We start from the raw sequence: 12,269 nt of genomic DNA, 5'->3' as shown, positions 1-12,269 counted from the left end.
TTAAAACTGGGGCTATTAATAAAAAGGAGAAAATATATCTTCTACCTAGTTCTGTAAGGGTCCCCGTTATATATACATTACCCAAGGTCCACAAGGATCCACAGGCTCCACCGGCATGTCCAGTTGTAAATGGCATAGGATCCATTTCGGCCAGACTAGGGGAATATTTGGACACCTTCCTTCAAAGTAGTGTGGTCACCACAAGGGCTTATTTGAAGGATACCACAGATCTTTTACGAGCTTTGGAGGATATTCGTTTAAATTCCGAGGTGACTACATTTTTGGTGACAGCAGATGTCGCCTCGTTGTATACTGTAATACAACATGATGATGCCCTATTGTCCCTTAATTGGGCAATGAGTAAGCATGACGAGGGTGACCCTTTCATCCAAAAAAGGTTTTTGGGGCAGGTTCTTGATTTCTATATCACTCATAACAACTTTTGGTACAAGAATCAGTTCTACTCTCAACAGGTTGGTGTAGCTATGGGAGAAAAATTCGCTCCCAGCCTCGCCAACCTGTTTATGACTGAGTGGGAGGACAGATTTGTGTTTAATGAACATAGACCTCACATTAAACTTTATAGGCGATTTATTGATGATCTGCTGATTATCTGGGAAGGTAGTCAGCTATCATTGTCAGATTTTCTCACTCACCTCAACTGTAACACTAATAATATTAAACTGGAGTACAAAATGAGTGAAAGCATGATCCATTTTTTGGATGTACAAATTGAGGTCACTGGAACATCATTATCTACTAGTGTGTACTTCAAACCCACGGATAGGAACAGCTATCTGACAACCAGGAGTGGCCATCATCCATCTTGGATTCAAAAATATTCCTAAGGGTGAAATATTGCGAGTTAAACGCAATTGTACCAATCAAGAGACTTTCCTAGAACAGTCAGAATTGCTAAAGAATACATTTTTACAGAAAGGTTATGCGGGGGGGGGGGGGGGGCCTTTTTGGATAAGACCATCAATGAAGTAGCACTGATACCAAGAAAAGAGTGTCTTAAAGTTAAAAATAATACGGAAAATTAATTTAATAACCAACATCAATGGAGTTTTATTTCTGGCTTTCATCACCATTATAAGGACATTGAAAGTATATTCAAAAACATTGGCATATTCTAACTTTGGATAAGGATTTGGGACCAGTTATCCTAACCAATCCAAAGTTTATATATAGGAAGTCTCCAAATTTTGGTGACCAGGTGCTCAAAAAAATTTTTGGACCCTCCAAAAGATCCATGTGGATCTACAGGGCTTTTTTCCATGCCGTAAGTGCATTTGTTGTAGAACAGTTTGTAGAAATGAGAGAGGAAGAACTTCTTTCACTAATATTGATGGTGATAGTTTCAACATCAATGAGTTTATCACCTGTAATTCCACTTTTGTGGTATACTTTTTGTGGTGCCCATGTGGAATTTATTATGTAGGGAGAACAAAGAGATTATTACGCGTTCGCATTTCAGAACATATTGCGAATATTAGAAAAGGATTTAAAAAGCACAGTGTCTCCCTATACTTTAGGGAAAAACATAATAGAGACCCGACATTATTGCAATTTTGTGGCATCGATTGTGTGTACTCTCCATGGAGGGGTTCTAACCGTGTGAGGGATCTGTCACGAAGAGAAACAAAATGGATTTTTCTATTAAAAAACCTTACTCCAAGAGGATTAAATATTAAACTGGATTTGAACTGTTTTATTAGTAATTATTGATGCCTTTTCATGTACACAAATATATTTCTTACATTTTGGGGTATTTTTTTTTTATTTATGTTTTTATACCTCTATGATAAAGTTACCATATGAAGTGTTGTTGTCCTGAATACTGCCATTATTATGTACTGATAGTCTAATGTTTTAAATGTATTATGGTTATGGCTTATGTGATTTAATCTATTTATAGATTGTTTTATATTTTATTTAAGTTGATTTAATCTGTATAGATGCTGAATACTAATTATTTGCGAGGCTACGACTGGTATTATGTGTGTAATCTGCACAGATTCAGGTAGCGGGGACACCAGCCAGGCAATTGGTTGTTGTTACAGCAGATATAAAGAACGTTGCTGTGCCGTACAGCCAATCCCATGACTAATTTACAATGACAAAACATGTCGGGACGTAGCCTGTACGGCAACGAGAACTGATCACACACACTAGACGTCTGACCAGAAGTGACATTGTGGTCCCTGGACAGATGACCCGTGTGGTAGAGACGGCTTTCTGACGATCCTCCGTTACCTGGACCCAGTCTCAGCTATTGAAGGATGTCTGAAATGCTTTCTTGTATATTTTAACATGTGAGTAGAACATATATTTTTAATAAATTTGTGTGATTGCGGTATTACGCTATGGTCTTTTCCATTTTTTGTTTTATATATGGATGCTTATTAAGCTGCTGTTAACCTGGGGAGAGCTATTGTTACAGCCCTTAAATTGGTGGGCAGGACACGCATTTATTTGCCAGATTTCTGGTAAGTGTATTACCTTAAGGGAGTGGTGGCACTATCTCACGCGGTGTGGTGGACGGCAGATGTTATTAAGAATCTTTTGGATTTGATAATATTGAACTTTATGAACTTTCATGAACGTTACTGAACTGTGTACGTTCCACTGGCTATACCTCACCAACACGGGGTTATTGATGCGCCACATGTCTTCTTCTTTCTTGGGAGTTTGACTACTTTTATACTTTTTATTATTGCATTAATAAAATGGCTTTATTTTACTTGCATCTTCATTTGGTCTGGTTTCCTGGCACCCTGACACGTTTAGGAGGTTCTCCATCTCTTTCTCGTAATCCTGTTTTTTCAATATAACCAGCCCTTCCCCCTTGTCAGCTGGTTTAATAACAATGTCTTTTTTCTTTTCTTTGCCATTAATCATTTTCCAAATACCCCTTTTTCCTTTATCTTGGATTTTTAACATCTTCCTCCACCTTCTTCCTAAAGGCCCCCACACATTCATTTCCTGGTAATTTAGGATTAAACAAAGATTAGTTTCTCAATCCAGTATGTTTAAATTCTGTAGGTTGTGGAGGTCTGTAATTTCCTTTAAGATTAAAAAAATTATATTTAGTTTCCTTATAAACTTCTGTAGGTCAATATAAATTTATCAATAACTTTATTAGGAGCATATTTTAGACCTAAATCCAAAATCGATATCTCCTCCTTAGTGAATTCCACCCCATTTAAGTTGAAGATCCCAGTGCCTAGTGCTCTCTTCTTCTTTTTCTTCTTTCCTCCCCATTTGCCTCTTGTCCGTTTCCTCTTTCCCATCCTGTGGTCCATGAATTCGGCCTCGCAGTTTTCCCCTGATTGTAGCCGCCTGGATATTGAACTTGGTTCCTGTCTCTTCTTTGGTAGGGAGATCCCTGGTCTCTCATGGGACCTGGATTCCAATGGTTGGCATGTCCAGGTGGTCCCCTCCAGCCTTGTCGTTTGGGTTGACTGTACCAACCTTGGTATCTGGGTGGTCTTCCTCAGTTGTTCCCCCAAAAGAAATTCCTCTGGTCATTGAAAAATCTCCCACCCCCTTCATCTCTAGGGGTATAAGGTCTTGTATCCCTAAGTGGGGAATATCTGTTACTAGTAGGAATCCGATATCTAGGAGATTTATGTCTGAAAATCCTAGATGGCTCTTCTCTATTTTCCCAGGGATTTCTTTGGGGATGTATATTTGGGGCCATATTGGGTCTACCGGGTCTTAATGACATATCTCATGGTGTCCTCTGAACAGCACAAGCATGAGCTAAGGCCGGCGGCAGCTTTCCTGGGGGAGGTCTCTATCGATATTATTCACCTGGCAGCTCGGGTCATGCTTTCTTCTGTCACGGCCAAGCACGCCCTATGGCTGTACCCTTGGCTGGCCGATCTTGCCTCTAAGCAGGCGTGGTATAGGATTCCCTTTGAGGGTTCCTCCCTTTTTCGGCAATAAGTTAGACAGTACCATCACCTGTGCCACAGGCGGTAGGTCGGGGTTCCTTCCCCAGAATCAAGGCCTGCTGGACTGAAAGAGGGCCCAATGCAGGCAGGGCTCGAATGTGCAAGAGAAGTGTTTCTCTATAGGCCTAGTTGTGAGTTCAGAAAGACCTGGAAGCAAAACCAGTTGACTGGTTAGAAGTTTCCGAAGGGAGCATCTTCAGACATTTGAGAAGCTACTAAATCTTTTTGATATTGGGCCTGTCCAGACGGCTCTGGTAGTCACTCGCTTGCAGTTGCACCTCTTCTGGCATGTCAGGGAAGCCTCGATCAAGGACCACAGGACCGTCAAAACAGTCTCCTACGGTCATGCTTGGGTTTTCAACAGCCCTCCTATTCTGAGATTCTTACCTACAACCCCCCCCCCACGGTCAGAAGAAAAAAGGCAGATTCTCTTTTCATATTTGGATTCCCTGGTTGCCCAGGGTTCCACAGTGCCCGTCCCAGCCGATGAAAGATTTCAGGGTCTTTACTTGCCTCTCTTCTCTTGGAGACCAGTCATAGATCTAATGCACTTGAATTCCTTCATGAAGAAAGAGAAATTCAGGAGGGAGACACTCTTTAGGGTTCGCCAAGCGGTGCAGCCGGGCGACTGGATGGTGTCCATAGATCTGAAGGACGCTTATATCCACGTTCCGATTGTGAAAGATTTTCAGAAGTTCCTTCGCTTCGCCATGGACCAGGTTCACCTTCAGATTACCTATCTCCCGTTTGGGCTTACAACATCGCGTCGTGTCTTTTCGAAACTCCTACTGGCTGTCGTAGCCCTAATCATGTCCAAAGGCATTCGGCTCCATCACTACTTGGACGACCTGCTGTCTCGGGACTGGGAGCCAATCTTGCGGCACAGATCTCAATTCATCTTCAGTCTTCTCGAGTTCGGCTGGTTGTTAAACACGGGAAAAAGTCACCTGGAGCCGACGCAGTCTCTGATTTTCCTGGGGGCCCATTTCGACACACACTCAAAGGCACAATCTCCTAGCCCTTGGAAAAAATCCCAGTGGTTTGGGACAGGATACATCTGGCATTGTCATCCCCTCATCTCCAGGCCTCACGGTGCCTGAAGGTCATTGGAACCATGGTAGCCACGGCTCCCATGGTGAAGTGGGCACAGTGAAGAATGTGACATTCCAGAAGGGCTTCCTCCAAAAATGGAGTCCTGGAAGTCAAGATCATCCCATACGGATAACTTTGTCCATGCGGGAGAGCCTCTCTTGGTGGCTACAGCGGAAGAACCTTCTCAATTGCCACTCTATCATTCCTGTCTCTTGGATTATAATCACAACCGACGCCAGCAATTCAGGCTGGAGTGCTCACTGTATGTCAGAGGTGGCTCTGGGCAGTTGGGACTTCCCTGCCCGCAGAGTGGTCTCGAATGTTCTGGAGCTTCGGGCAGCATTCTGCGTCCTTCAAGCCTTTCACCACTTATCAACTGGGTCCTCAGTCCTCCTAAGATTGGACAACACGACAGCTGTCTCATACATTAAAGAGACAGGCGGAGACACGCAGTCTTTCTCTGTTGTAGGAGGTGAAACCAATCATGTTCTGGGCTCAGAAAAATCTATCCGACTTAACAGCTGTCTATCGTCCTGGAGCCCAGAATGTTCAGGCGGATTTTCTCTCGAGAGTACACCTGGACAACGAATGGTCCCTCCACACCGAAGTCTTCAGGTGGGTCATATCCTTGAGGATCATCCCGGAAGTAGACTTCTTCGCCTCCCCGTGCCACTTCAAGCTGAAGAGGTACTACACGAGTTGGCATTATCCCTAGGCTTGCGGCATGGATGCCTTGATGGACCAGTGGAGATTTTGCAAATTGTACGCCTTTCCCCCATTTCCGGTCATCTTCAGATTCCTACAGGATAGAGGAAGCAGAAATTGTGGCGATAATTTGATACTGGCTAAACAGGCCGTGGTTCCCCCTATTGACGCAACTCAGCTTTCGGGATCCGGTTCCCTTGTCCTCCAGACTGGTCCTCCTGTCACAGGGAACTGTGTTGCATCCTTGTCTGGCACATCTGCATCTGATGGCTTGGTCCTTGAGAGGGAAAGGTTGGAGGTCCTAGGTCGTCCGAGTGGGGCTATCTCTACATTTCTAAGTGCTAGAAGGCCTGACACCAACAAAATGTATGAAAAGAATTGGTCTAAATTTACGGAATATACCTCCAACGTAGCTGGCTCTTTCACCGACCCTAAGATACAAGACATCCTTGGTTTCCTTCAGTCTGGCCTGGACTTGTCCCTGGCGGTCAGCTCCCTTCGCGTTCAGGTTTCAGCCACCTCTTCCTTTACCAGTACTTCCTGGGCCAAGCATCCCCTTGTAGGCCAGTTCATCAGAGGAGCCTGCTAGGCTTAGGCCTCCTAGGAGACCCAGATTCCCCAAGTGGCACTTCCCGTTAGTTCTAGACTTCCTTTCAGCAACCGAACTGGAGCATGCAAGACCACTCTACATCAAAAATCTTTCACTTAAGATTGCCTTCCTGGTGGCTATAACCTTGGTAGACAGTGTCTCTAAAATCAGTGCTTTAGGATGCAAAGAGCCATTTTTAACGTTCTTCCTTGATCGTGTAGCGCTGGTTCCCATGCTGGGTTCAAACCCTAAGGTTTCCTCCCATTTTCGCGTAAATCAAGAGGATGTCCTGCCAACATTTAGTCGGTCCGAAAATCTGTTCGTTCTCTTCCATGGAAGGAGCAGGGGCCGGTGTGCCTCTTCGAGATCTATTGCAACTTGGATTGTTCAGACCATTCAGTGGGCTTATAGAGCTAAGGGCTTGGTGCCTCCGGAAGCGGTAACTGCTCATTCAACCAGAGGGATTTCTACATCGTGGGCAGTCTCTCGGCACGTCGCCCCTGAAGTAATCTGCAGAGCGGCCTCATGGTCTTCAATTAACATCTTTAGGGCCCATTACTGTGTTAAACCAGCCTCTATGTCCTCTGTTAACTTTGGTTTGCAGATACCGTCTGTTTACAGTGCAAATTAAACCTTTTATTTTTACCAGCAGTTGCCCCCCTGGGTGTGTATGGCTAGTTATTACCCATACGTATGCGCCTAGTGCTTAGCTCCACCCACCTCCTTCTCAATCTTCAGGTGAACCCAGCATGAACCCGGGTAATGTGTGTCCAGGGTCGGGGGGGGGGGGTCCTATCTTCCTCCGGTCACATGGATCAGGAGACTGTGTGTGAGCACCTAGAGCCGACTGTGCTGGAGCTGTCAGTGCCAGTTCAATGGATTGGAGCTCTTCTGTCCTTCCTCCCAGTCACTGCAACCTCCAGGTCACACCAAAGAATACTTCTTTATCCTGCACCACCTGACACCATCACCATAGGGGATAACCTGACACCACTTCCACCATACGGGGGGGTTACCTGACACTAATCTGGGTGGCAAGTGGCACACTGCATCTGGTGGCAGGCTATGGGTGGAAAGTGGCACACTGCATCCAGCGGCAGGCTATGGGTGACAAGTGGCACACTGCATCTGGTGGCAGGCTACGGGTGGAAAGTGGTACACTGCATCTAGTGGCAGGCTATGGGTGGCAAGAGACACACTGCATCTGGTGGCAGGTGATGGTGACAAGTAACACACTACATCTGGTGGCAAGTGACGCACTGCATCTAGCTGCAAGCTATTGGAGCAAGTGGCACACTGCATCTAGCGGCAGGCTATGGGTGGCATGTGGCACACTGCATCTGGTGGCAGGCAAAGGCGGCAAGTGACACTCTGCATCTGGTGGCAGGCGACTGTGGCAAGTGGCACACTGCATCTGGTGGCAGGCGACTGTGGCAAGTGGCACACTGCATCTGGCGGCAGGCTATAGTGGCAAGTGGCACACTGCATCTGGTGGCAGACAATGAGTGGCAAGTGGCACACTGCATCTGGTGGCAGGCTATGGGTGGCAAGTGAATTGCTGCATCTGGTGGCAAGTGACACACTGCATCTGGTGGTAGTCAACGGTGGCCAGTGACACGCTGCATTTGGTGGCAGGCAGCGGTAGCAAGTGACACGCTGCATTTGGCGACAGGCGACCGTGGCAAGTGGCACACTGCATCTGGCAGGCAGGCAATGGTGGCAAATGACAAGCTAAGCTACATCTGGTGACAAGAAACGCACTGCATCTGGTGGCAGACAACGGTGGCAGGCAGCGGTGGCAGCTGCATCTGGTGGCAGGCAGTGGTGGCAAGTCACAATCTGGATCTGGTGACAGACAACGCTGACAAGTAACAAGCTGCATCTGATGGTAGGCGACGGTGACACGCTGCATCTGGTGGCAAGTGATACGCTCAGGGTTCCCACTGATTCTGCATTATGGTGAGTTGAACTATTTCATTATATATCACAATGTAGTAATAGAAATAATGTGATTTGATCATCCTGACACCATATCAAGCATAGTTTTGGGATGATTTAAGTGCTAACACCAGTTATTCCCCTGACAAATCACACGGCCCTGAATTCCCCGTCAACCCCGAGACTACATTCCCCCCCCCTCATCTTTTTTTGTGAAGGGGGGTGTCCCTGAATAGCAGTTTGGAAATGTGGTCATCCTAGTCTACACCCCTGTCCGTCTGCCTTAGCAGCTTAGGAGAGACGTAAAAACGTGACTCAACCGCCTTTCTCTAAAGCCCCCAAGCACAAGTGTAATTGAGCTCCTAAAGTTGGTTTATTATTTATCTTTTCCGTCCTGTTCCTAGACCATTAAATGATATGCATGCACAGCGTATGTATAATCCGTTTAGAGCTGGAAAGTCCCTTTGGTTAAGCACTCCCATACCCGCCTTCCTCTAAAAAGCACAGTTCATTTAAAGAGAAACTGAAAGTATCACAGACCGAGCAAGTACTGGCAGATCACAAGAGTGTAAAAAAGGGCCGAAGACAAAAAAAAAAAGAGAAAACAAAGGAGATCTTGGTAGAAGAAGTGACCAGCGACAGTCCAAGGACAGGTACGGAGACAGACAAGAGGCCTTAGAAACCCTGCAGACATGTCTAAAGCTTGCACTCTGAAGATCAGTCCTGCTAACAAGGAAAAGGTAAGTGTGTGTTAATGCAGATTTCAGGCCTGCAGTAGATGTATGAGAGTGGGAGCTTTTAGAGTTTACCTAAACATATTAAAAACAGAGATTTAGGAATTTTATAGAAATAGTGCCTTGGCAATGTATTATTTCACCTATCGGTGTGATGTATGGAAACCCTTTCAGGCCCAGTACTTAGATCAGGAAGTTGCCATGAATTAAGTACATAAAGCAGGCCTAGATTAGGCTGATTGTACAATGACTGGCGTTTTTGGGGCCTTCCACACCTGGCAATGCTTATAGAAGCCTATTTACGAAGCAATGTAATAAAAAGTGATCTGCATATAGTTCATATTTTGAGAGGAACATGTTTGCTGACTCATCCCTTTAAGCACTGACATTTTTTTTTTGTGACTTTTTATTGAATGTTAGGAAAGTACCGTAACAATATAGAATGTCAAACAGATAAATGATAAATCCCGATACATATACAGAAGTAATGAAAAAATAGATCAATACAATGCAAAATAAAAAGGCCAAAAGACACAAGGAACAAGACAATTGAGAGGAATACAAATACTGTACTACGTGATATCTAAGCATAATCTTAATAATCCATGTAAAATAAAGGGTTATTCAGTTACCATTAAGGACGGATAAGTTTAGGTGTGTACGGATGCTAATCCAAACCCTGCCTGGGTTATCCCGCCATGAAATTGTCACTGCAGATTGCATCTATACGCAGGGTGGGGAATGCCTTGCCCGCTTATAAATGGTGGTCCACAGTGACATCTTCCTTTCAGGATAGGTCATGCAGGTTCAGGCTAGAATCCACATGCCTGCTACTAAAGCTGATGACCATACACTATACAATCTGATTATACAATCCTCTTTAGATCTGTCATCAACTATGTAGTGCAAGAGCCTTACTGATTTGCTATCAATTAAATACATTGCTTAGGTCTGTCTTAATATTACTCTAAGGCCTGGTTCACACCTATGCAGGTTGCAGTTTGCATATTTCAGGTGCATTTTGCATTTTTCAATACACGTTTTGGATCCATTGAAGTCTATGGAACCAAAAACACAACCTGCTGGTCCCTGGCTCTTTCCATAAAATGCACATATGTGAACGTGACCCATAGGAAACCATGTTAAATGGAATGTAGTGTGTTTCTGCAAAACTAAAAATGCACTAAAAAATGCACCAGAATGCACCAGAACCAGACCTAAAGGTGCCAATACATTGCACAATCTGATTGTACAATCCCCTTTAGGCTCAATTCACACCTTTGCATGTTGCTTTTGAGCATTTCAGCAGTGCTTTTTGCTGTGCTTTCCTTGTTTTCAAACATGCGTTTTTTTTATGCGTTTTTTTATGTGTTTTTGATTCTTTTTTTTTTTATTTATTTGGCCAATTTGTTGTTGGGCAGATTAAATAATGCAAAACGCAAAACGCATCTAAAATGCATCAAAAACGCAGGACTTGCGTTTTTTAATACATGCCCATTGAAGTCTATTACATGCAAAACGTTGCATTTTGCGGGGAAAAAAGTCCCTGACCCTTTCCAAAAACTCAGAGGCACAAAAATACATTGATGTGAACGTGTTTCATAGGAACCCATGTTAAAAAAATGAAATACGTTTCTGCAAAAAGCATGAAAAAATGCATTAGCTGTGCTTTTTACTGTCCTTTCCGTGTTTAAGAACATGCGGTTTTGGCGCTTTTTTTATGCGCTTTTTCATGTGTTTTTGGTTCTTTTTTATTTTGCCAGTTTGTTGTTGGGCATTATAAATAAAGCAAAACGCAAAACGCATCTAAAATGCATAAAAAACGCAGGACTTGCGTTTTTTAATACATGCCCATTGAAGTCTATTACATGCAAAACGTTGCATTTTGCTGGGAAAAAAGTCCCTGACCCTTTCCAAAAACGCAGAGGCACAAAAATGCATTGATGTGAACGTGTTTTATAGGAAGCCATGTAAAAAAAATGAAATAAGTTTCTGCAAAAAGCATGAAAAAACGCATTAGCGTGAATGGAGCCTTAGATCTACCATCAACTATATAGTACTAGGAAAGGCCTGATTGAATTGTAAGAATTGTTTAGGCTTATTCTCTTCTTATATAGCTTTGGTAAATCTAAAAGAGATTGTACTGAAATTGTACCAATCCAATTGTATAGTGTGGGGCCAGCCTAAAGGAATATGCACAGAGATTGTATAGTGTTCAGGCTAGCTTAAAGCGGAGCTTCAGGCTCCTCCAGAAAAAAATAAGTCAGCAGCTACAAATACTGTAGCTGCTGACTTTTAATATAAGGACACTTACCTGTCCAGGGATCCAGCGATGTCCTCATCCAAACTGATTCTTCAGTCGGCTTTGGGTGCATGCACTCGCATCTCTAGTAAGGGAAACAGGAAGTGAAGCCTTGCGACTTCTCAGCCTGTTTTCTACTGCGCACGCGCGAGTTGCGCCACACCTTAAGAATGGTCCTGCAGTCCTCCAGGACCCGTCATGCGTCCCAGAAGACTAGAGGGAAAGGAGGAGGGGCTAAAAGTCTGGCTCAGAACCTGGGAACCTGGTCAAAACCAGGTACCCACTCCACCCCAAAAAGTGCCAAGTGTGGCAGTGGAGAGGGGGGAGGGCACAAACAAGCGGAGCTTCCCCTCTTAGGTGGATCTCAACTTTAGGAAAACATATTCAGCACTAGCAAGCTGCATATTGTCAGCTTGCTCATATTGATTCTCAAGCCTTGAGTCTCAACCCTGATCTATCTACAACGTGGTACTGACATATCTAATATACATGTACATGTTTCGCGTTCATATTCTTGCCTGCATTAGGTTGTCCCCTGAACCTGTGTAATTCAAAGGTTAGTAATTAAAATGATGACAACATTTATTCGCAATCTGCCATGTTACTGTACGTGCAGCTTGATTCATGTTATACAATAAAATTTGTTATTGGAGAACTCAGAACTTTGATTAAAGAAGCACTAGCTACATAGATTAATCTGTGTATAGAAAATGTTTTTATTCCTGTTGTTGTTTTCATCATCAGTGTGTATCTTCAGCCTAAGGCCCCTTTCACACTTGCGGACCGTTCAGATACGTCTGTCAGTTTATTTGGCAGATCTGAACGGAAGCCCCATGAATCTCTATGGGGCATCGGATGTTAGCGGACAAGCGATCCGATCCGTCAAATCTGGACGGATGGAAACCCTATTTTCCATCCGTCCAGCGGATCGGATGGGATCAGATGAG

At 44.2% G+C, this 12,269-nt stretch overlaps 1 protein-coding gene across 1 annotated transcript in view; it reads left to right on the top strand.

Moving 5' to 3' along the window:
• Nucleotides 1–8,793: 8,793 nt before the first annotated feature.
• The window catches only part of PSME2 (proteasome activator subunit 2), a 29,331-nt gene continuing 25,855 nt past the window's right edge, over nucleotides 8,794–12,269 (top strand). Inside the window, exon 1 of the mRNA XM_082263270.1 lies at nucleotides 8,794–9,026. Within this exon, the coding sequence (XP_082119396.1) occupies nucleotides 8,979–9,026 (48 nt within the window). The 5' untranslated portion in view covers nucleotides 8,794–8,978. The remainder of the gene's footprint in view (nucleotides 9,027–12,269) is intronic.

This window comes from Pelophylax lessonae (genome assembly GCF_965119305.1).
Source record: "Pelophylax lessonae genome assembly, chromosome: 1".
Classification (NCBI taxonomy): Eukaryota; Metazoa; Chordata; class Amphibia; order Anura; family Ranidae; genus Pelophylax; species Pelophylax lessonae.
This window is presented reverse-complemented; position numbering and strand designations above follow the sequence as displayed.